The sequence below is a fragment of the Ambystoma mexicanum genome, chromosome 1p, assembly GCF_040938575.1.
Source record: "Ambystoma mexicanum isolate Mex_15411 chromosome 1p, UKY_AmexF1_1, whole genome shotgun sequence".
In the NCBI taxonomy this organism is placed as follows: domain Eukaryota; kingdom Metazoa; phylum Chordata; class Amphibia; order Caudata; family Ambystomatidae; genus Ambystoma; species Ambystoma mexicanum.
In genome coordinates this window covers 102,315,280-102,339,600 of record NC_090921.1, presented here as the reverse complement: position 1 = coordinate 102,339,600, position 24,321 = coordinate 102,315,280, and the positions used below count along the sequence as shown (strand labels likewise).

The 24,321-nt window shown below is 46.7% G+C and overlaps 1 protein-coding gene across 1 annotated transcript in view; it reads left to right on the top strand.

The window, feature by feature from the left end:
- The window catches only part of SRRT (serrate, RNA effector molecule), a 413,786-nt gene that overhangs the window by 106,327 nt on the left and 283,138 nt on the right, over nucleotides 1–24,321 (top strand). Inside the window, exon 8 of the mRNA XM_069644249.1 lies at nucleotides 16,608–16,715. Within this exon, the coding sequence (XP_069500350.1) occupies nucleotides 16,608–16,715 (108 nt within the window). The remainder of the gene's footprint in view (nucleotides 1–16,607; nucleotides 16,716–24,321) is intronic.

Sequence of the window (24,321 nt, the reverse complement as noted above, 5' to 3'; positions counted from 1 at the left end):
CTGACAAATTAACCTTGAGTCTAAGGCTTTATTTAGATAATTGTCATTGAAATTCTGTTAGAACCCTACAGCTCACATTGACCCCTCTTGAGATGAGCCTGGCTGCTCAGTCACTATACCTGTAGTACATGCTTGTACCAAAGGTTGGGTTAGCTATTACCAAGTGGACAAGACTGGTGCAGTCTCCCACAGGGTACTGCATACAATCTTGCTTAACTGTTACTATTTTGCCAGGCCTCATCCAGTGCAATAACATGACTATACAAATTCCTGTTCGTGTGCAAACTAAAAGTACCTGGGAAGGTTCCCTTGGGTAATGACTTGAAAACTATTGGAGTAGGCGCCAGTACCCCGAGGCCTCCCAGCAAAAAGAAACGGGAGCGGACGAGATTGGCCAGAGGCAACCCTAGGGGACTCTGAGTTTGAGGTCTGGGAGGAATCCAGTCCCTCAAATCAGCAGACAGGCCAACCAGGTTCTCCTTGGTTTCTTTCTCTTTTTAGAAAGAAACCAAGGAGAAATCCAGAGTCTCTGGAAAGACGGGTCTCAAAACCAAACCTGCTCTAAAGACTAGGACCTCCCTGAGGGGACAGTCCCAGGTCACCCCAGTGACCCCACCCCCAGTGGAAACTTGAGTGGGTGGACAAACCAACTCCTAAAAACCCAGCTACTGGTGAAATTGAGCTGAGTAGATTCTTCCCTGCTTTGAAGATCTGTATCCTAGAGACCATCCTGAGCTGCTGACTTTGCTTGCAGAAGATGGACCCTCTAGGGCAGATTGCAGCAGAGGACCGAGAAAGTGGTCATCTGTAGAAGGTCTGAGACAACCCAGCTTCCCATCTGGAAGGGCAAGAGCCAGGGAAGCATACTCTACTGGGAGGATGGACTCGTCTATAGTGGGCCTACAGAATCTACCACAGACTAGTACCCCAGGAGGTATGAGATTTAAGCTACCACAACTAGCACATGAGATACCTCTGGCTGGTCACTTGAGCTGCAAGAAGACCAGAGAGTGGCTTTCTCTGTACTTTTACTGGCCCATGATGGGTGCAGATGTTTACAAACATTGTAGAAGTTGCCTGTTGGGCAGGATTTGATGCAGTAACCATGTGGGAGACTACACCAGTCTTGGCCTCTTGGCTTAGATAGTGTGACTGAGCAGCCAGACTTATCTCAAGAGGGGTAAATGTTAGCTGCAGAGCTGTAGCATCGAAATCCACAAATGCAAGTATTCAAATGACACACAAGGTTTTCTAGTAAAATTATTATTGAAGTCAGTTTTTAAATAAGCATTCTTTAAAAAGGGGAATGTGCAACAATAATACACTTCTTGATACTTTTATCAGAATCCAGGCAGAGCAAGTAGACACTCTCGAAGCTTCATACACACGTCCTACACCCTGAGGTGACTTCACTAACTAGGACAGTATTTGCATTTCTACGTCTTTGTACTTTGTGGAATTCTGAGTTTGATTAACAGGACATGTTAATGGAAGGAAAAAGGTTAACAGGTTCTCGGAGCATGTGAGCACATTTTAAATCTCCCAATGTAGTCTAGATAAAACTCTTTTTCAGCAAATATTTAAATGTATCCCCTATGAGGGACAGTAAGAATCAAAGTCAATGAGTTGAAAGAGTCTGCAGAGAGCCAGGACAGCAAAGTCAATTTCAAACTGTCTTTGGAGCTGAAGCACTTCTTATATAGAAACAGTCTTGCACAAAGTTAGAGTTGTTGTAGAAAATCACTGTCACAGCCCACATGCTGTTACACTTGTGAAAGATGAAATCCACTCTAGAATGCAGCTACTGAGAGAAGCTAGCTACATAGGTAAATTCCCCTTAGACAATACCTTCAGTTAGAAGAGCATCCAGCTGACTTTTGTCCTGGTTGCAGATCCTGTGTTCCTGGGCCTCAGTCGTTGGGGTAAGAGGGAGGACATCTGGAGGACTCCTGCATGGCAGTTCAAAGTGTCTGGCAGCTAAAGACTCTTTTCAGTTCAGCAGAACTTTGTGGTTTCAGCTACTGGCAAATGGCACCACCTCAGATCTTGGACACTGGCTGGGCTTCCATCACTCCTGGAGTCCAGCACACTGGGGAGGTGACTCGAGCTTGGGTTGTCCTACGTGGGGAGGGTCCTCAGGATCTTTTTTCACATCTACCTGCGCAGGAGAACACACAAGAACCATCAAACGACTCCCTTTCCTCTGCAATTTTTCCCGACGCATTCAAAACAGTTCATGTCAAACCTCTTATAAAAAAAAAGCCTCCCTCGACCCTCTCGAGCCAAAAAACTACCGCCCCATATCAAACACCAGATTCCTAGCCAAACTCATTGACCGAACTGCCTACTCCCAACTAAATACCTTTGTCGAAGCCAACAATCTCCTAGACCCTGCTCAATCAGGTTTCAGAGCCCGACACAGAACCAAAACCACCCTAACCTCAATCTGGAATGACCTTAAAAACACGGCAGATTCTGCGGGATGCGCCACATTAATCCTTCTTGACCTATCCTTCGACACAATCACTCAATCCTGCTTGACCACCTCCACTCCCTAGGAATTTGTGGAACCGCCCTCAAATGGATAGCATCCTTCCTCAACAATAGGAACCAAATAACCCTACTCTCCACCTACCGCTCCCAAGACCGACCAGTCGACACCGGAGTTCCACAAGGAGCATGCCTATCAGCCCTTCTGTTTAATCTCTACATGGCCACCCTCCCAAGAATAATTCGCTTACACAACATCCTGTGCTACAACTACGCAGATGACACTCAACTAATTCTAAAACTCCTAAATTCAAATCCCAACTGCTGACCAGACCTCGCTTCCTGCCTCCTCGCCATAGATCTCTGGATGGCCACAAACCACCTCTGGCTTAATCCCTCCAAAACCGAAATCATGGTATGTGGCGACACCAAACTTCTTCCACACCCACTACCCTGGCCATCTACCATGGGCATTCACCGACACCCTCTAATTCAATGAAAAACCTTGGATGCACCCTAGACTCTGACCTAACCCTCTAGCACCAAGTCAACATCTCAAAGTCCTGTCACTACCACCTTAAAACTCTAAAGCGCTTTTTTTCCATACCTCTCCTTTCCCAACAGACTCTCTGCTCTCCAATCAATTGTTATATCAAGACTGGACTATGCTAACCCCCTTTACCTCGGAGTGCACGCATACCAACTGAATAAACTCCAAAGAGCACAAAACACCGGAGCCAAAATGCTACTAGCGCTTGGCCCAAGAGACCACATCTCCCTAGCCCTCAAAACTCTGCACTGGCTTCCGGTTGCCCAAAGGGTAACCTTCAAAACCTTATGCATTTCTCATTTTGCAGAGGAGCACGGTGAGTGGCAAGGCCCTTCAGGAGCACATTAATTTGTTAATTCTTGCAGGCCCCGAGGCCTTTTTTGATTCTCCCCCTGCCCCCCCCCCCCAGCAGCCTGCTCCCACCCTGCACTCTCTACCTGCTTTTCCTTCCCTCCCGACCTGCCCAGGCCCATTCTCGTTGGTCCTCTCACCCTTCATCACTGGGCTTCCTAGGGCAGCCCTCTGCCCGTGCAGCCCTTGGCTAAGGGCCTCAAGGCCAAGGATAGCTCCAACAGAGGCGGCTTCAGGAAGTGTCAGCAGGTGTCCGCAGGGGAAGCCAGTGGCCAGCCGTCAACCTGCAACTACAAGGACCAGTAAGGTAGGAGTGGCCCAGGGCCGGGAGAGCAACAGCCGCTCTGCACTGGAGTCCCAGCCACTTGGGGAGACCACATTGCGCAGGGTCACTGCACCGCACTCCATCTCTCACCCTCTTCCTCAAAATTAGTCAAAATCCAAACATAGTCTCTAGACTGCATTGTATGATCTTTAGATTGCACTGCTAGGGGTCTCTCCCACTATACAGGTCTCTCAAATTTAGCAGGGCCTCTGTGCCCAAATTGCATAGTATATTTAGATTGCATTGATGGGCCTCTTTCCACTATACAGGTGTCTCTAATTTAGCTGGGGGTCTGTCCCCAATTGCATTGTATGATATTTAGATTGCACTGCTAGGCCTCTCTCCCACTATACAGGTCTCTCAAATTTAGCAGGGCCTCTGTACCCAAATTTCCTTTTGTGTCATTTAGATTGCATTCAGAGGCCTCACTCCCACTATACGTGTCTAATTTACCTGGGGTTCTGTCCCCAATTGCACTGTTAGACTGCATTGATAGGTCTCCACACTGCATTGTATGATATTGAGATCGCACTGCTAGGCCTCTCTCCCACTATACAGGTGTCTCAAATTTAGCTGACCAACTCGCTCTCAAGTGAAACAGAACCCACCAGTGAATTACTGTGGAGTGTCACTCTGATTAGGGGCTCGCTGCATCACAAGGCGCAAGTCCGGGCTGCGTCCCTCCAAGCCACTTTTCAACTAGCAGATACGCTCCCCAAACCCACATAGCTAGCTCACCGCAGTGAACCGCGCTCAGGGAGACGGACACTAAAGAGAGCCACCAATGGCACCCATCTAAACCACCCTTAACCACCTCCCCATACCCTTTAAGGACAGGGACTGCACGAGTCGCTAACTTCAGCCAGAATACCACCGACGGACATTGCCCAAACTAGTAGCGGACAGCTTTCACACCCACTACTACACCACAAGACAACCAGACCAAAGCAGGACCAACTAGACATCACCAAACAAAAGACTAAACCACTCTCAAGCTTCAAACGACTCATTCCAAGGAAAAGACGAAGAGAAGAACAAACACTTAAGAACAGCAACCAAGAGCGACAACGATAGATTGCACCCCCACAGAAAGGAACACCACTCGAACCAACACTGAGAAGAGACAAATCCCTCTACCTAACTCCATACCTCGCTGTCAACTGGCAACCACAGTAATCCAACCCAACGTTAGAAGCGGCAACATCAAACAACCCTAACACAAGCAAGTAGGATGAACAACACAAAAAACAAGCACACGACCTATGCGATAACACGCTACATAACCAAAGCAAAAGGAACTTCCAATCACCAACCACAACTTTTGGAAGATGAACACGATGAAAACAAAAATACCCCAAGACAGAACCTAGAAGAACTCTTAGACGCTGACACCCCGAAACCTACAGCTCAACAAGAGATCGACCAGGAAGGAAACCAACACCGATCAGAAGACGACCTCAACAAGAAAGTCCAAACCAAACGCCTCCGAACTTCACAGCAGTCTAATAAACGCAAGATCCATGTCAAAACACTCAACAGATCTTCGACCTGCTCGACGACAACAGCATTGACATCCTGTTCATCACAGAAACATGGCTGGACGACAACTACCAAATCGCACACCAAAGCTACCTACCAACCAACTTCAAATACCTGCAAATAAAAAGGAAAAACAAAGGAGGCATCGCAAAAGCATTCAACGAACACCTGAAAATAAAAAACTGACGGAACCACTCAACATCCTCAAATGCAAAACCATGGTAATACACCTAATGGCGAACCCAAAAACCAACATCACATTCATCCTGGTGTACAGACTCCCGACATATGATGCAACATTCGTCGACAACTTCATAGAAGCCATCATCAATTTAGCCATCAACCACCAACTCCTAATCAAAAAGACTTCAACATCTGGTTTGAAGCCAATCACGCCAACTCCCAAAACTCACTGATTGAACAACTCACCACCATGAAACTACGACAACTAGTCAAAGGAGCAACACACTCGGCAGGACACACCCTCGACAAATTTTCGCCAATGAAAAACTCCAACGGCACCACCAATACAAATACTGTGGAGCGACCATCTCATCCCATTCGTGATCACTCTGCCTACTCAAGTCTGCATCCAACCCCCCGAAACTCACAACCACCACAAAGAGAAACGGAAACATGCCAAAGCAACCTAGTCGAACAACTGGAATTAACCAAACCCTCAACTACAGAACTAGAGCTAGATGACCTAGACGGGAAAGCGGAGATACTAGAAAAATGGATTGCAGATACAATAGACAAGATCGCCCCAGAAAAACCGTTCACCCCATCAAAAAAAGAGCAATGGCAAAATGGTTCACCCCACTATTAAGCACCATGAAAAAGGAAAACAAAGATGGAACTAGAATGGAGGAAAGAATACAACCCAAAAAGAAACTGTTCCAGAAACAAATCCGCGCATACAAGAAGGAAATTCAAAAGGTGAAGAGAAGACTTTACGATGACAGAATCACCAATGCATTAAAGAAATGAGAAACCCACCAGGCTGCGATAACACCCCAACCCCCTCAGGAAAAACTATGCAACGACCTGGAAGACCACTTCAACAAAGAAAATCAGTGACATCCGACAAACCATACAAAAGAGACCAACCACAACATGCAACCTAACGCGGAACCACAGCACAAACTCCAAAGCTTTGCTGAAATATCAGCAGACGCATTCGCAATGCTGGTAAAACGAAGCAAGAAAGCTGGATCACCCATGTCCCCCAGACATCTACAAAACCATCCTCGTGCAAGGAACGCCAGCAGAACACTACAGAAACCTTCTAAATCGATCACTAGCAACAGGGACTGTACCGAGGATCTTCAAATCGGCATATATCAAGCCACTCTTGAAAAACACAAGTGGCGACAAAGACCTCCAACTACAGGACGATCTCTAACATGCCTTACCCGGCAAAACTTATAGAAACCTACGTAGATAAATTAATACAAGAACACGTAGAAAAACACCTGCTAGAGCGAGCTCAAGTTGGCTTCAGACCAGCAAGAGGAACGGAAACGGCACTATCCATCTGGGACAACCTCAAAACTAACGCAGACTCTAACACTACCTCAGCCCTTATTCTGCTCGACCTCTCCGCAGCCTTTGACACAGTGAGCCACGACACCCTGACCAAAAGACTAGAAGACATAGGCATAACAGACTCAGCACTTTGCTGGACCAAATCATTCCTAGCAGAAATAACAGCAACCGTATGGATAAAACCTTTCAAATCCACTCTCGAGTTAACGACTGTGGAGTGCCACAAGGATCCTCACTATCCCCACTATATTTCAACATCTATCCGAATCCGGTCATCAATCTTCAAAAAATACATTACATGCTACAACTACGCAGATGATACTCAAATCTACAAAAATCAAAGACACTGATGCCGATCATTCAACCCTAATCGACTGCCTAAAAGATCTTCATTTGGATGAATGCCAACAACCTGAAAATCAACCCAGGAAAGACAGAAATCCTGATCGTATCCAAAGACCAAGAGAACAAAACCACCAACCCGTGGCCTACGGAAATGGGGGAAACGCACCAACACCATTGAAGGTAGTAAAATAATATGGGAGTCCTAATGGACAACACCCTAACCTTGGAACCACAAATAAATACACAGTGAAGAAATATTTTTTTCCTCCTCCACACGGCAAGAATTCTACCTTTCCTCTCCTTAACGCACAAAACACTCACTATCGTCGCCCTAACGATGTCAAGAATCGACTATGCAACCAACCTCTAACTTGGAATACCAGAGCACCTCCTGAAGAAACTGCAACGGATCCAAAATGCAGCAGCAAGACTACTCAAACTATCCAGAAGAGACCACATCACTCCAGCCCTAAAAACACTACACTGGCTCCCAGTTAATCATCGCATCACCTTCAAAACAATGTGCATAGCACACAGGGCAATCGGTGGACAAGGTGCAGAATTCCTACAAAAGAAAATAACCATCTACAAACCAATAAGACTCCTCCGATCAAGCAACGAAGTCCGCCTGGAAATCCAACCATACCTTAAGAAAATACTTGGAGGCACCTCCTTCTACCACTTAGCTGCAAAAACTTGCAACATCCCAAAAGAAATACACCGAAGATCACCTAAAATTCACGAAATCACTAAACCTGGCTCTTCAACACCACTGACCAACTGAAAACCAAAACTGAGAAAAAGATGACTAAACTGGAAAGGACACGGACAGCCCCAGAAATGACAGGGAAGCTCACATGGCACCTGGACGGGTGACACCGGATAGACTGGAACTCAGGCGACACACACGGAGACAGTCAACTACTCCACCCGCCCCTTAGTTACCACCAGGTACCACAGTGTTGTAGAATTGCTGAGAGATTGGCAATTAGCACACAACCTGACTTGTTGACATTGGCAGGTGCCCTGGCCACAGGAGTATGAAGGGAGGACAGGTGGGGCTATGAGAGAGCCTCATGGAGGTGGGGACCAGAGGAGTAAGGAACCTTGCATGTCGGAGGGACCCAGATCAGGACGGGCGCATCAGGGGAGACTACACGAGCCCAGCGCCTCAATTCAGGATAGAGATGCCAACTAACCAACTCCACTAACAATTTCCCCTCTGCATACACCTCTCTAATTCCAAACCAACACAACCAAAACCTACAGCACTACAAACCACACAAACCTCACTACATTGCAATAACAAAACAAAAAAGACACTCTCACCAGTACATGACAACTACTGGCCGCAAACGCCCCAGGCCCAGCCAACGGACCCACCGGGCTGAGGCCCCCAACAGCACATCACTGCTCTCTTGCACTTTTCCTGCTTCCTCCCACTAACTCAACCTCCCCTCTTTCAGAGCTGCCAGGGGACCACTCCGGTGCCGATAGTGTGCGGTACAAATGTCCTTTAACATTAACCGAGCACTGCATAAAACTAGACCTCAATATCTTCAAGACAAACTAAAACCCTATCACCCGGCTTGTACCCTAACATCAAGCTCAGCCGGCTTCCTAGTTGTACCAAAAACTCAGTCTGGTTAGGTGGATCATCGTGCTCAGCCTTGGCCCCACGCTGTGGAACGCACTCCCACCCCACATCCGACTCACATAAGGAACTCATGTCTTTCCACAAACTACTGAAAACGTGGCTTTTCCCCTGAAACCGACCCGTGACTCAAACTGGATAACAGCAACTCAATGACATTAGCCCAAAATGCTAGATCTTAAATAACAATCCAGCGTCATGATCCGAGCAATGAAATCGAAAGATAACCGTTATGGTAAACTAAAAAGGACAAACGGAATAGAATGAGTAAAAAGGATCAAAGCAGTGAAATGGATAGAATTAGTTGTACGAGAGCAGTAAAGTGGTTATCATTAATGAAATTAATGTAAAGGACAAGATCAAAGTGGATGAGAGGAATAAAGTAGATGACAGCAATTCAACAAGGCCAGCCTTCTAGATCATAAATAACAAGAACATAAATAACATTCCAACATCAAGGTTCTAAGTGAGAAATCAAAAACGAATAACATCTAATGTAAACTAAAAAGGACAAACAAAATAGAATGATTAAAGTGGAACAAATCATTGAAGAGGATAAAAAGTATGTTGTATGAAAGGAGTAAAGTGGCTGAAATTGATGAAATGAATTTAATGGACAAGAATAATAAAGTGGAGAGGATGGAAAGACGAATGCATAATACGGATGAGTGCAGAGTGCAGTGTAGAGTACATGAAACTGATATATGGCATGGAAGGCAAAAGTGCATTGTACAAATGGAACAAATAGACAAGACGTTTCAAGTGCATGTATCGAGTATAGTGCATTGGACAGATAGAGTTTGTGCGACAAGTGACATGTGTTGAACCGATCATGCATGGTGAATAGTTGAAGTGAGTTGAGCAGATGAAGTCGGTAAAGCAGATGAATGTCGGTCGGGAGGATGAAGTGCGTATAGCGGATGAGAGAGTAAAGCAGATGAGCACAGAATGCATGAGAGCGTGGAGGGGAGGTAGGCTATGGAGTGGATGATGGCATGGAGCGGATGTAGGGTGTTGAGCGGATGTAGGGTGTGGGGGGTTTTGAGCAAATGTAGGGTTTTGAGTGGATGTAGGGTGTGGAGTGGAAGTAAGGTATGGAACAAATGTAGTGTCTGGAGGAGCTGTAGAGTGGAGCGAATCTAGAGTGGAGCAGGCGAAGTATGTGGATGAACGGATGGAACGGGTGAAGTGTGTGGTGGAACGGGTGAAGTGGATGAAATGAAAAGCGTGGACGAAACGGGTGAAGTGGGTAGAATGGATGAAGGTGGAAGAACGGGTGAAGTATGTAGATGGAAGGGGTGTAACTGGAAAAGTGGATGCTACCAGTGAAGAGGGCGAAGTGGGTGGAACTGGCGAGTTGGGTGGAATGGAAGAAGTGTATATATGAAATGGGTAAAGAGGGTGGAACGGATGACGTGGGTGGATGAACGGATGACTTATGTGGATGAACAGACAAAACTGGGTATATGAAATGGGTCAGGGAGGTAGATCGAGGATGCATAGAGAACAGATAACGTGGAAATGAACAGACCGGATGATGAAGCGATAACATGTATAGATCGGACAAAGTGCATTGATTAGAAGAGAACTGATCGCACTGATTGTTTTCTTAGAACTGAGCGAGTACATACAACGGATGAAATGCACGGAACAGACCGAGCACGTAGTGGACACTTAATAATACAAAATAAAAAATTCAAGAGCATGGAACGATCTGTAGTGCATAGAATGGTGGATATGCATGGAACATTTTGGAGTGCATGGAACTACTAGAGTGTGCTCGACCTGAAGATATCAACCACCTCATCACATCTCCACGCTTACTCTCTCCTTTACACCACCACTCAACTAGAACACAGCGATACTATGACACCATTTGGTATAGCTGTTTTCATCATCACTTGCCTCATACTCCCCATCATCCTATCTAAACACAGCTGGTTACACACCGTCCAGCCTAGGCGTTCTCAGGCCTAACGCATCCAGAATCGGTCTGGATAACAACCTGGCCGAACGAACACATACTCTTGATCTCCCAACCACCACACCTACCGCTAAGAAGCAGCTATCACAGGAATGCAACACCGCTGCACACATCTGGTGCTCACTGGCTTGAACGTCGGTTCCCGAGGGTGTTCAACCTACCAGCGCCTTGAGATCATACCAATGGTACATAAGGCGCTATATAAATGCAAAATAACAACATAACATCTTCCTGGAGCTCTTGGAGCTTCTGTCCAGCTTAAAGACATTGCAATTGACTACGGATTTCTCGACCCCTGGCACTCTGTTCCTGCAGCAGCAAAGTAGTACAGCCAGTTGGGGAAGGTTTTCCAGCAAAGTTCGTCTTGGGGTTAGTTGGTGTTAGGCAAGATTGTATGCAGTACTCTTTGGGTGCACTACAACAACCTTGACCACCTGGAAATAGGAACCCAACCTTTGGTATAAGTCTGTACTACACAGGTTGGTAGCGTGTTGAGCAGCCAGGCTTCTCTCAAAGGGGGTTCAATGTCATCAGTAGGGAAGTTAGAGATTCACTGTGACAAGTATTTATTTAAATTAACTCTTATATACAAGGTTGATTAACCAATTATTAATTTACATAAGTCATTTTGGTAAGCCTTCAGAAGGGGGCAATATAATAACACAAATACACTCCAAAATACACTCTTAATTTCTCTAAATCAGCAAGTACCCATTTGGGATTTTTTATTTGGATTTGTATAGCGCACATCTGCCCGGGGGCATCGTGCTGCTGAAAGCCGTCTTACTTGTTACAGGCATATCTGGTGAATATATAAATTCAATGCAGAGCATATATGCATATTTTCATAAATTTGAGGTTGTTTACATTAGTGAAAATGCATGAGGATAGGTAGGGAGGGGTTAGTTAAGCAGCGTGGTTTTGAGTAGTCTACGGAAGGCATGGTATGATTTTTCGTTCCTTAAGGCGGTGGGGAGTGCGTTTCAGTATTTGGGTGCTAGGTGTTGAAAGCTGGACCCTCCGGCTTTACTACTTTTGAATGTGGGTACGTAGGCATGGTTAGTCAAGTGTGACCTGGTGGGTCTAGTGGATGTATTAAGGGTGATTCTACATACACTTCCTACACCCTCAGACTTTAGTAATTCGGACACTGGACATTAATATATCACTTGCATTTAGGGCAATACTCGGGAGTAGGTCAAAGAAAAGGGTTATTAAAACAAAACAAGAGATCTCACAAATATTCTGAAGTAGGTAAGTACTTTTGGTAACCCCAATGCAAAAGTTAACCCCTTCCTGGAAGGAAGACAAAACATAGTCATTCAGGGAGCCAGGCCAATGTCAATTATGCAAAAGTCTAGGTGAGCTGAAGCAATTCTTGCAGGTAGGTAAAAGTCTTGCACAATGTTTTAGAAGTCTTTGTAGAAAAGAAGAAATCAAAGTAGGGCTACCAGCTGATTAGCAACCAAGACCAGCCTCAACTGAGAACAAGTGAGGCTACACAACAAGAGGTAAGTTTTCTTAGACTTTACAGTACCCTTGGTTAGAAGAAAAACTGTTCCAGCTGTCTTCTGTTCCTGTGCAGCCCTGCAGATTCTGTGTTCCTGGACCTCAGCCGTGGGGACAAGAGGGAGGACGTCTGGAGGACTCCTGCACTGGTATGGTCAGCGACAGAAAAGGACAAACTTCTATTCAGTGGCACTTTGCAGTTTCATCTCCTTGCGTTTCAGCAAATAGCACCACCGCAGACTCTTGGCTGTTGAGATGGGCTTTCCTTGCAACTGGGGTCGAGCACTCTGTTGCGGTGGCTCAGGGTCTCAGTCCTGCTTCCTAGGAGTCCAGAGGATCTTCCTGGAGCTCTTGGCCAAATTAAAAGCAAAGCACACAATCTCGTGATCCTCTCTCCCTGGCTCTTCGGTTCCAGCAGCAACTGCAATGGAAATACCAGTTTCGAGAGGATGTCCCGGTGGGTTACTTTGGAGTTGATTAGTCCCACAAACTCGAGGGAAGAAGTAGTCCTTGCAGGGCTTCTCTAGTCGAGACGAATTTGGAGCTTCAGCACAGCAGCAGCGCTTCACCGGTCAAATTCGGTCCAGTAGTTGCAGCAGGCATCCCTTCCAATTTCTTCTTTGGATTCCTTTGTCCAGTGGTAGATTCTGCCTTCCAAGCCAAAGCCTCGCCTTTTATGCAGGTTTATCCCATTCTTTCATCCTTGTCGGACAGCCAGTCAGCCAATCACCTAGGCGTGCATTCCTGTCGCCTAGGAGACGAAGCACAGGGCGTTTCGGGCACCTCCCTCACTTCCTGCCCCGGCCAGACACTCTGGAGCCAGAGGCGGGCTTCACTTGTGAATCCCTCTAACGATAAAATGAACAAAGGGGCCAAACCTGGTTTGGTGCTCAAGAGTAAATTTCAAGGACTTTTCCACAAAGAAATGGCGACTTAAGACCCAGGCCCTTTTGACAAAAATGGCACCCTTGCGTGCTATACTGCAGCTGAGCATTCGGCCTATGCTAGAAAAGCACAATGGTAGGAAAAGTAAACCACTGCCACCAGCCATTTAAAGTAGTGAGGGTAACATAAAAAAAGTTACATGGGCAAGTAGAAAAAGGGGCTACTAAGTAACCCACAGCACTCCACCTAAGTCCTGGGAGGATAGCTCTGCAGCAACATGCTCTCCTTGGAAACAAGATGACATGAAGCAACACAGCTTCGATCTCTGGGTACGAAGCGCGCTATAAATGTGCAACTAAGACATTCCTGTAAAGGCGCCTCGATGCCGACGGGCTGTGTGAGCATTTTAAAAATGCAAATAAATAAGATGGGGTGTGCTGAACCTACATAGGAAAAAGTTAAGTTCAATTTCACTCTACTATTCTTGGGAGCAGTAGTTCACCCAAGAAAAGGTATTTAAACTTTGAAATCCAAAGGACTTCTCTGTGACACTTGTGTGTCAAAATACAAAAGGTGGATGCCTATTAAGTTTGTCAGATTCCAAACAAAGAAAACAGTCCAAATTGGATCAAAAATACATGAGTGGAAAAAAAGGTCGGTCACTCCAGGGTAGAAATTATAAAGTCCAGCAAAAGAGCTCAAGGGAATTAGCAAAGAAATTAGAATTCTCCCTAACACTGCCAGACCTCCCAAACATGTGGTACCTTTAGAGCCCCTCCCAGTGGTGGGAGTTACTTTTGAGAGGGTTGGGATTGACATTGTTGGTCTCCTAGACCCTCCATCAATCGCTTTTATCTTGGTTGTGGTAGACCATGCTGCCAGGTACCCTGAGGGCTATACCTATGAGAACTGTTGATGCCTAGATATTTTTACCAGGTTGGGTTTCCTAAGGAGGCTATCTCTGACTGGATCTAATTTTGTGTCCCACTACATGCAGACCATGTGGAAGAAATATGGCGTAACTTCCTACCACCCTCAAACAAATGGGATGGTAGAGGGGTTTAACAGAACAATGAAGAGCATGATGGGTGCCTTTAAAGAACCACTGAGAAGAAAGTGGGACCTTTTACTGCTATGCCTTTCTTTGCTTACAGAGAGGTGCCTCAAGCTGGAGTGAGTTTCAAACCTTTGAGCTCCTCTATAGTCATCCAGTCAGAGGCCGTTTGACCCCGATTAAAGAGGATTTGGAGATTTTTCATCCTTGAAGCCAGTCTTTGTCACTGACTATGAGCTAGGCCTAAGGAGGAGGATGGTACTTTTGAGGACCAAAGCAACTGAAAACCTGAATGCTGGTCAGGCTCTGGTCAAGCATTGGCATGACCAGAAGGCCAACATGGTGGAGTTAGTATTGGTTTTGGTTCCTACAAGGCTGAGGGATTTACAGGACACATAGATAGGACCCTTCAAGGTTGTAGCCAAACTTGAAGAGGTCAATTATTTAGAGGACTTGGGCAACCCAAAGGAGGCCCCTAGGATGTTTCACACTAACCACCTGATGGCCTATGTTGCTGGTCAGATTCTCCTTGTTTACAAGGTCCACCACTTTGGTGAGAGGACTTATCAGACTGGACTCCTGCATTGGGGATCAAGCAGGAATTCCACGAAGTTTCAGCGTAATTCGGAAGACCATGCACCGCACAATGGCTCGAGGTCTCATGGTATTGCAGCCCCGCAAGGTCGCAGTATGGCGTGGGATGGCTCAAAATGTGGAGCTTATAGTCTAGTGGGTCCCACCAGGCTCTGGGTTGGCGTTGTCGTTTTCGGAGGCACCAGGTCGATTGGAAGGAAGGGCTACAGCAGGCTCCCCCGGTCACTGAAAATTATTTCAGCCACAAATTAATCTTCCTCTTCGGTTTTGGTTCCAGTGGTCGACAACCTTCAGCTTGCAGGTTCAGACTTTTATGCAGGAACCCAGCCAATCAAATATCCTTGCAACATTCAAACTGTGGGGAGCGCGGGTCAGGGTGGGGGGGAGGAGATGGAAATATGTGGGGATGCAGGGGGGTGGATTGGCAATCCTTTCAGGACAGCCAGCCTCCATTTTTGAACTGGAATCGCACACTCTGGCTGGAAGACCAAGGGCTGCAGAGTTTTGGATTCCACCCTTGCTTTCTGCCTTCAGACACTCCTGGGTGGGTAGTCCACAGGACACACGCCGAGGATAAAAATCACACAAAGGAATTTCCCCTTGAAGGAACAAGGGGCAACAAACGCTGAAATGGTAAAAACAAAACTGGGCTCATTTTGTTAAAATGAGCACTCGTGGGTGCCTCTACTGCAGCTGTGCAAACGGCCCGCGGCAAAGGGGCGCCGAATAAATAAAGGTTCACTGCCACCAGGCATTAAAGGTATGTTTGTCCTTTAAATATAAATGTTATATTTAAAGTGAGAAAGAGGATACTAGGTATCTCTCTAGCACTCTCCACAAGGTGGTGGGTGCTGGTCTCACCTGAGAAATTGTAAAAGGATCCAAAGATCCTTTCTACCCTTGGGAACTGTAGTTCTCACAAGGTTAGCCAGAGAGTTAAAATAGGAGCTCTTAAAGCAAACCTGCAACCTGCACGTATTGCCAAAAGTTATCAAAGAGGATAACTTTTAAAAGACACTATGGAGAATCTTAAAAATGACAAACATAGCAGTGAATTCTGTTAGTGGGAAAAGGAGTTGTAAGGAAAAATAATCCACCAGTAAAGAAAAAGGTTCTTGGGTTAAATCTTACCTAACGATGGAAGGGGGGGGGGGGTCTCACAGGTGAGTGAGATTTAGCATAAATATGAAAAAACAGTAGATTCTAAAGGATTCTATGGAGGGAAAGGTGGAAGAAAACCTTTCCCAACACTGGTCATTATACTCCTGGAATCCACATGTTTCTAGTGTTTATTTTTGCTGTGCCTTGCATTGCATTGCTGCTTGGAAAAGGAAGTCTTGAGGTTAAAGCACTTGCATCGTGAACCAGCCTAGCTTTACCTCACAGCATTGTTTGAGTTTGTTCCACAAGAACATATGCTTGCTGTTGAAAAAACAAGTAGACCTCTAACCCTTAAAAGGTTGCTGTCGGTGAGAAGAAATAACTAATGCAAATAACGATGTGTTGCACAAAAAATCTTATTGCTTCCCCCCCCTCAAATATTTTACCATAGTATGCATGTGGGGGTGTTTGAGAGACCCCCTTGCCCCCACTGCCCGGCTCCTCACACCCCACTGATATTGCCTGACCCCAGTCGACATTTTGGTGGTAAAATCTGAGAAAATATTGGTCAGTTTTTGGTCAAGCAACAGATCAGCACTATTAAAACATTATTTATATGGTTTGGTTAACTTGTGTATCTGTCTAGTTTCCTTCTCAAGTATTCCTTTCTCATTGCAGGGGGAAAACATTGAGGCCCCAGCATCTGAGGAAAAAGTAAAAAAAACCTCTGATGCAGAGGAAGAGAAACCTGTACTGAAAGAAGAGCTGGATAAGGAGCCAAAGAAGGTAACTAGGAAATGTGACAGTTGATGATGATCACATGTGCTGGGCAAAGTGGAAGTAAAAGGCTTGATTGGAAATTAGTTTCAGAAGTGCTGTTGGACCTAAGAAAAGTCCACTGTGAGGTGAGACTTTATAAAATATCCTAATGGTTTTAGATCCCCAACTCTTAGTATCAGTCGGTACTACTCATGGAACCTTGGTAGGGTGGCAGAGCAGTCAGGCTTAGGAAGATGTAAGCTGTAGGTAAGTACACTGAACCTAGTTAGTAATGCAACTCAATGGAACACTTAATAAATGTTATTTAAAATACAGATTTAATATATTATGCACAATCCGTTTTAAATGCATTAAACCAAAACAATACTTCAAAGGCCACTGCTTAGTTTGTAGTTGCTCACGGCTACATTGTTGCAGCTTTTGACAGTTCTACTGTATTATCGTTAATAGTGTGCACACAAAGTAATACGCTCATTGTATTGCTCCAGCATGGTGTATGGCATGGATTCACATGCTGATGAATATTCCCGCTCAGGCTGGGAATCCGCAGTAAAAAAACTTTCACTTACTGTTTTTCACCTACACCAATCACTGGGCTCTGGGTCAGACTGCCCCAGCCAATGACTGCCCTCTCCCTAAGACCCTCCTCTGGCAGCCATCTTCAGATTTTTACTGTTCATTCAAGTGTTGGGTGTCCTATGTTTTTCTCTGTGCTGTAACATTTTTACACACTTTTTCGTTAAGTTCGGTTTTTGTTCAAGCATGTGCGCTTTCTCTACATCAGTCGACAAGCGGGGACCAGTTGTTGGTGAATTTCAACACCCCTCAAGGGCACGAATCAGCCAAGTTTCATCGGAGATTTCAGAAGGCCATCGAACCCACTCTGTACACTGGACCATGTCGGAGAAGGGAAGTTCCCATTTCAAGCTCTGCTCCAGCTGCAGAATGTAGAGAGCAAACCCCTCCAGTTCCTGTCTCCTTCAGTATCACAAGGAAGCAGATTACGAAATCTGCCTTGGGTTCTCCAAGCAAACCGGGAAGGATCGTCACAGTAGGCTGGCGACGTGGCTCAGGGCAAAGGCCTCTGCTCCTTGCGGGAAGCAGGGGCATGCCTCACCTAGGACCAGCCGGTCCGAAGAGCGGGCGGGCTTCAATGTCATTTGAGGGCGCTCCATCCGTGTGGGCCCAAGAAAAGGCCAAGCACCACGAGTCAAGTTTCCATCAGGGGCGCTGTGCAGGCGAGCCCCTTCACATGCATGGCGCGTTTATGTTCCCCATCTGCCTCCATCTCCAGCCATCGCTCCAGCTCCTCTGCAAAGAGTAAATCTGCTAACCTGGCGAAGCTGAGCAAAAAACCTGAAGACGAAGGCGCAGCAAAAGACGACCGATTTACACCCAGAATGCCCAGGCGGCCAAGGTGAACCATGCCTGGGGACAGCCCCCTTGGCCTTCGAGTTGGTGACGGCCACCCTCTCGAAGGCCAAGGGGGCTGTCCCAGGCATGGTTGCCTCGGCAGTGCCCAGAGTATCACTGCCCATGAGATGGGAGGCATCTGCCAAGCCGGTGGAGAGAACGGAGAAGAGTGCCATCCCTGAGCCCGAACCAGACTCCCTGGGATGCGAGAAAGGGCGGAGGAATGGAGAAGAGGCCTTAACTGTACTCCAGGGCATGGATATTTATTCCTTGGACAAGGAGGTCCAGGCATCCGTCCACACAATCCAGAAGAACATGGGAGAGTCCACTGACTGAAAATCCTGATGGGGACGTTGGGGAGAAGTCGCATAAATATGCTAATTCCCTTCACCGGGAAGCTTTGCTGGATTTTGAGGACTTGAGATTTTTTTTTTCCTGGAGTGAGCCTTTCCCCTTGGATTATGGGGTTTTAGACAACTCCATAGGCATCATCTTCATGTTACACAGCCCCCTCAGTGCAGTGACACAGGGAAGCCTTTTAGGCTGTCCCACGGTTTAAATACCTTCTCTGGGATGGACTACTGTTTCCCAGAGAATGTAAACTGACTTTACTAGTCTTTTTAAATTCCTAGACCCATCACACCCCATCTTACACTAGAGTGCTGGAGAGGTTACCTAGTATCCCATTTGTCTAGAAACTCATGCAACAGTCTAATGCTACCCTTTCCTATTGAAATGGCTGCTGGCAATGGTTTTACAACAAACTACCATGATTGTTCCCGACTGCGAACACCGATGGTGTTAAATCACGGGAGCCATGTTTTTCAAGATGGTGTCTGTTTTTTTCGCAATTTCTTTTCGGAAAGGGTCCTTCTAGAGCTTCTCTGTGTGCCATACGAGGTTTGATCCCTTTGTTGCTATGCCTTTGGCGGACTTCAGGACTGAAGACCACCTCTAGTGCCTGGGGTGGGCAGGAAGTGAGGGAAGTGCCCGACACTCCCTGTGCTTGGTCTCCTAGGAGACCCAAATGCACTCTGGCGTTATATGCTAGCTGGCTGTTGGGCAAGGACAGCCACCCTCCTGGGTGAGTGGCACCTAGGCTGGAATGAATGGGAGGAAACTGGATAAAAGGCGAGTCTATTGGCTTGGAAGGCAGAGTTGACCACTGGAACCAAAGAACTGCAGACGAGCTTGAAGAGGATAGCTGCTGCAACTCCTGGACCATTAGTGCGCCCGGTGAAGCCCTGCTGCAGGTCCGAATCGCTAAGCTCATCTCGACAGAGAAACCCTTCAAGGGCGACTTCTCCCTTTTGAGTTGGTGGGACCAATCAACTCGTAAGCCACCTGGATACCATTCTCGGAGCTGGTTGTATTTTCCTCAGATGCAGGAAACCGAATAACCAGGGAGAGGGACACCAGTTTGTGTGCTTGTGTACAGCTACTGGAATTGAAGATTTGCCTAGTGCCAGCTTTTCGACATGTCCCCGTGCAGGAGTCCCCCGATGTCCTCCCTCTTGTCCCCACGACTGAGGCTCAGGAACAGCAACATCTGCAGGGACTGCTAGGAGCAGAAGTCTTCATTTTTTTTTCTTCATTATAAGGTACTGTGAAAACCTGGCCGAGAGAACTTGCCTCTCACTGCGAAAGTGCTTGGAACTTTGGCAACTGCAGGCCTAGTTAGCTTGTGACCTAACCTATGAATCTCTTTTACAAACTACCTTGGCGAACACTCTTCCGTTTAACTACAGAACTGCTTTATCCTATACAAGACTTTAGCCCATTGACTTTGGCCTAACCTATTGCATTGAATTGACTCCTCTGGTGAACACAAGTATTTGCACTGCCTAAGAGGAACTGTAATATTTTTATTAACTTATGCCTTTTTGCTCCTACTTCAAAGTATTCAATGCCATGTTGCTCCTCCTTCAAAATAGTTTAAATGCTTCAGACCCGTACAGTGTAATATATTGCAGTATATTTTTGTGATGTAGATTGACTCCTTGTGAATGTTTTATAACTGACTGTGAAATAAATTAATAAGTGTTTTTACCAAGAAACCTTGAGTGTAAGAGTTTATTTGAATGCTTGTGATTGTAAGACCTGTGTAACATCCTAACAGCTCACATTCCCTTTTCAGATGAGCCTGGCTGCTCAGCTACCAAAAACTGTGGTACAGACTTGTACCAAAGGTTGGTTTTGCTTATACCTGTAGTCCTAGTTGTGTCTAGTGGTCCCAAAGGGTACTGCATACAAACTCTGCCTAACCCAAACTACTTCTAAGAACTTGTGCAGAGACTTTTCTGTTTACTTATCAGAACTGCTTTATCCTATCCAAGACTTTAGCCCATTGACTTTGGCCTAGCCTATTGAATTGACTCTTCTGGTGAACTCGCTAAGAATTGTAGGCTTTTATGTTCTGATAACCTTTGCCTTTTACTTAGTGTACAGTATTGAAGTATATTTATTATGATTGCCCACTTCTAATGAGTTTTTTATAAATTGACAAATTATTTATTGTTTATATAAGAAACCTTGTAAGAATCTATTTGAATACCTGTAACTGAATCTTCGTAACTCCACTACAGCTCACATTTCCCCTCTTGAGAGAAGCATGGCTGCTCAAAACGCTACCAAAACTGTGTAGTACAGACATATACCATAGGTTGGTTTGCCTACACATGTAGTCCTAGTTGTGTGTAGTGTTCCCAGAGGCTACTGCATTCCAACTTTGTCTAAGTCCTTTCTGGGCTTCCCTGTTCGAAATATTGAGCTTCAGCACTGCAGCAGGTCTTCACCAGGCAAACCAACGGTCCAGGAGGGTGCATCAAGCTTCTCCCAAGTTTCTTCTTCGGTTCCTTCGTCCATTAATTACTTTGCCTTCCCTGCAAAAGACCTTGCCTTTTGTGCAAGTTTCTCATCCATTCACAGCCTAGCTGTCACTTACACAGCAAGGTGGCTGTCATCCAAGGACAGCCAGCCAATCACCTTTGGGTGCATTCCCTTATCCAAGGAGACTAAGCACATCGAGTTTTGGGAACCTCACTCGCTTCCTGCTTTGCCAGACATGCTGAAGCCAGAGGTGGGAGCTCACCCGTGAATCCCACCAAAGACCAAGGGGCCAAACCTGGTTTGGCACGCAGAGTAAATCTCAAGAAGGACCACACAAACAAGAAATGGCGAAAAAGACCAGGGCCATTTTGACAAAATGGGCACCCATGGGTGCAATACTGCAGCTGAGGATTCAGCCTGTGATCAAAATGCACAAAGGTAGGAAAATTAAACCACTGCCACCAGCCATTAATTGTAAGGTTAACATAAAAATGTTACATGACAAAGGGGATACTAAGTAACCCCTCCAGAACTCCATGTAAGTTATTGTGTGCTGGGTATACAAAGAAAAAGTAAAGTCAATTTCACTTCACTTTACTACTCTTGGAAATAGTTTTTCAAAGAGAAGGTATTTAAACCCTTAGAAGAAATCCAAAGGACATTTGTGACACTGCACTGAGAGTGCTGTCACAATGCAAAAAGATACCTATGGAGTTTGTCATACTCCAGAACCAAAAGAAACCGAAGTTAAAATCAGTGAAATGAGAGAGTGGGGGTGGGGGGCGGGGGGGCTAAGGTCTTGCTTTCTCCAGGATAAATGTTAAGTCCTAGTCCAGCAAAAGAGCTGGGGGGTCTCTAAGGTAGAATGGAATTAACACAGATAAGAATTCTCCCCAACACCTCTTCCCTGGATGAGGTGGGGCCATTCCATGCCATGAGCGTCGGAACTCAACTGACAGAGGAGTCCAGGAAAGAAGGTTTATTATAATCAATGACCTAAGGCCAAGAGGAAGGCAATCTTGGCAGTGCCTCTCCTGGACGACGTGTGGGTGGAAGGCCTGGCTTTGATGAACCCGGCCACGGCACCAGCCAAGTGGGATCGGCTGGAGAAGAAATGCTGGAGTCTGCAACCAAATGCTTAAGTTCACAGCCTTCTCCAGACTCTGCGGTCTCGGCGGCAGCAAGGATGAAATCGGCTAACCCCTAGTCTTCATCCTCCATTCCTCTGGATAGCAAGGGGAAAAGTTGGATGCCATGGGAAGAAAAGTAATTACTCCAACAGCGTACACAGTCAAGGCGGCCAACGCCCTTGCTATCTTGGCCAGATACGACTGGGAGCTGTGATATAAGATGGCCCCACTGCTGGAGTTCCTGACCGGTAAGCATTTCAAAGCACTAGCCACCCTTCTGGAGGGGGAGGTGGCATCGGACCATGCCATCACATACACAGGGTTTCCGACCGATTGGGGGAACGGTGTCTGCCTCAGTGGTCGTGGCTGGCTGAAGGCCGCCAACTTTCATCAGGAAACCAGACAAGGGTTCTAGGCATGCCCTTCGACAGAGACAACCTCTTTGGGAAGGCTTTTGACGAGTCGTTGCAGGCCATTAAGACTGACACGGCCCGTGCCTCGGGCACTCTTCAACACTGAGTGTCCTTTTGTGCCTCGTCAAAGGTTTTTGGTGGATGGTCCTCTTCATAGTGTCAACCGTTCTGGTCCACGACCCAGGAGGCCTACAGAGGCCATTTCAAGGCTTTCGGTGGAGGTGGCCAACTCAATCACTCCCAAGGTGACATGCAGGCCGCAAAGCAAGATTTAACCTGCTAGGACGTCAGGCCCCAACCCATCCCGGTGGGAGGCCGGCAGTTGGGCTTCGTCAGCGAGTGGAAGATCCCCACTGACTGATGGGTGCTGGGCACACTTGCCCACAGACACTCGAGTTCCAGCAGAAGTGTCCGCAGATACCTCCGGTGGCCCGGCAGGAGCAGCACATCCCTCAGCTCCTGCAGGCGGTACAGGCCATGATAAAAAGGGGCAATGGAGCTGATTCCAAAGAGGCCCATTCTAGACCTGCAACGTCTCGGCAAATGCCTCAAGTCCCAGATTTCGGGATGGTCGCGTTGCAGCACGTGCTCGGCCAACTGGACGAAGGAGACTTGCTGCAAGTTACTTAGCCTAGGTTCACAGACTAGACTCAGTAAACTTGACATAGTATTCCAATCATTCATTATTGATGGGAACACTATCAAGGTGCCTAATTAAAAAAAAAACTCACTATCCATCTAGATTCTACCCTATCACTTCATGTACAAACTAATGCAGTGGTTTCTGCAGCAGCTTACACCTGCACGCTGATAACAGCATGCAGACCCTTTCTTACAACCAGTAACACTATCACTGGCTAGAACACTCATATTGTCAAACATTGACTATTGTAATGCTCTCCACCTTGCGACTAGCCAAAGAAACCGCAACAATATCAGGTTACCCAGAAGAATGCCATCAGTGCTGCTCTCAACTTCCCCAGGAAACTACATATCTCAGACACTAGACGGAGCCTTCACTGGCTACAGGTTGTCCACAGAATTGCACTGTAAACACTAATGATCACCCACAAATGTCAAGCTAACTTCGACCTGGAATACCTAGCCAACTGCTTTACTATACACACTGCCCTACAACCATTGAGATCTTACCCTTACGGTTGGCGGAAGACGCCGGGGGACCCGACGCCCCCCCGTTGGCGCTATGGCTGCCTTCATCTTCTTCGAATGCGTGCCGGGGGTATGTGTTTTTGTGCTTTTTTGTGTGCGTCCGTGTCGCCGGGGTGATCATCCCCATAAGCTGGGCGTGAGCCGGGCTCGTCAGGGCCTGGGACGGACGACAAGGAGCGTGAACACAACCTCCGTTACGGGGGGGCCGTGTAATCACTGTCCTTACATTCGACGACGGCGGCAGCGGGCGAGGAGTCGGGGCTAGACATGGCGTAGGCCCCACCTTTTGACCTTGCAGTCCTTTAACGTTTTGGGCTTCAGTAACTTACAGGCCGCATAGCCGCCCTCCTTGTGATCGAGGGGCAAGCAATGGTTGCACCGTTTGTGCTAGTCTTTCCAGGTATATTTACCCTTGCAAAGCGGGCAAAACCTAAAGGGCGTCCTCTCCATAGCTGAGGGCCAGAAGTGTGATTACGACCTCGGAGGAGAGGGAGGGGAAAGAGAGGCATTCTCAAAGAGAAAAGAAAGATTACACAACCCCACTCTCCCTACTGTGTAAGGCCGGCAAGGCCAGGCCACGTGTTCGGCAGCGCCGACGGATCTCCTCCGCTCGGCCTTCCGTCGAAGATCTTGCTCGGCGGAGAAACAGCTCTGCGT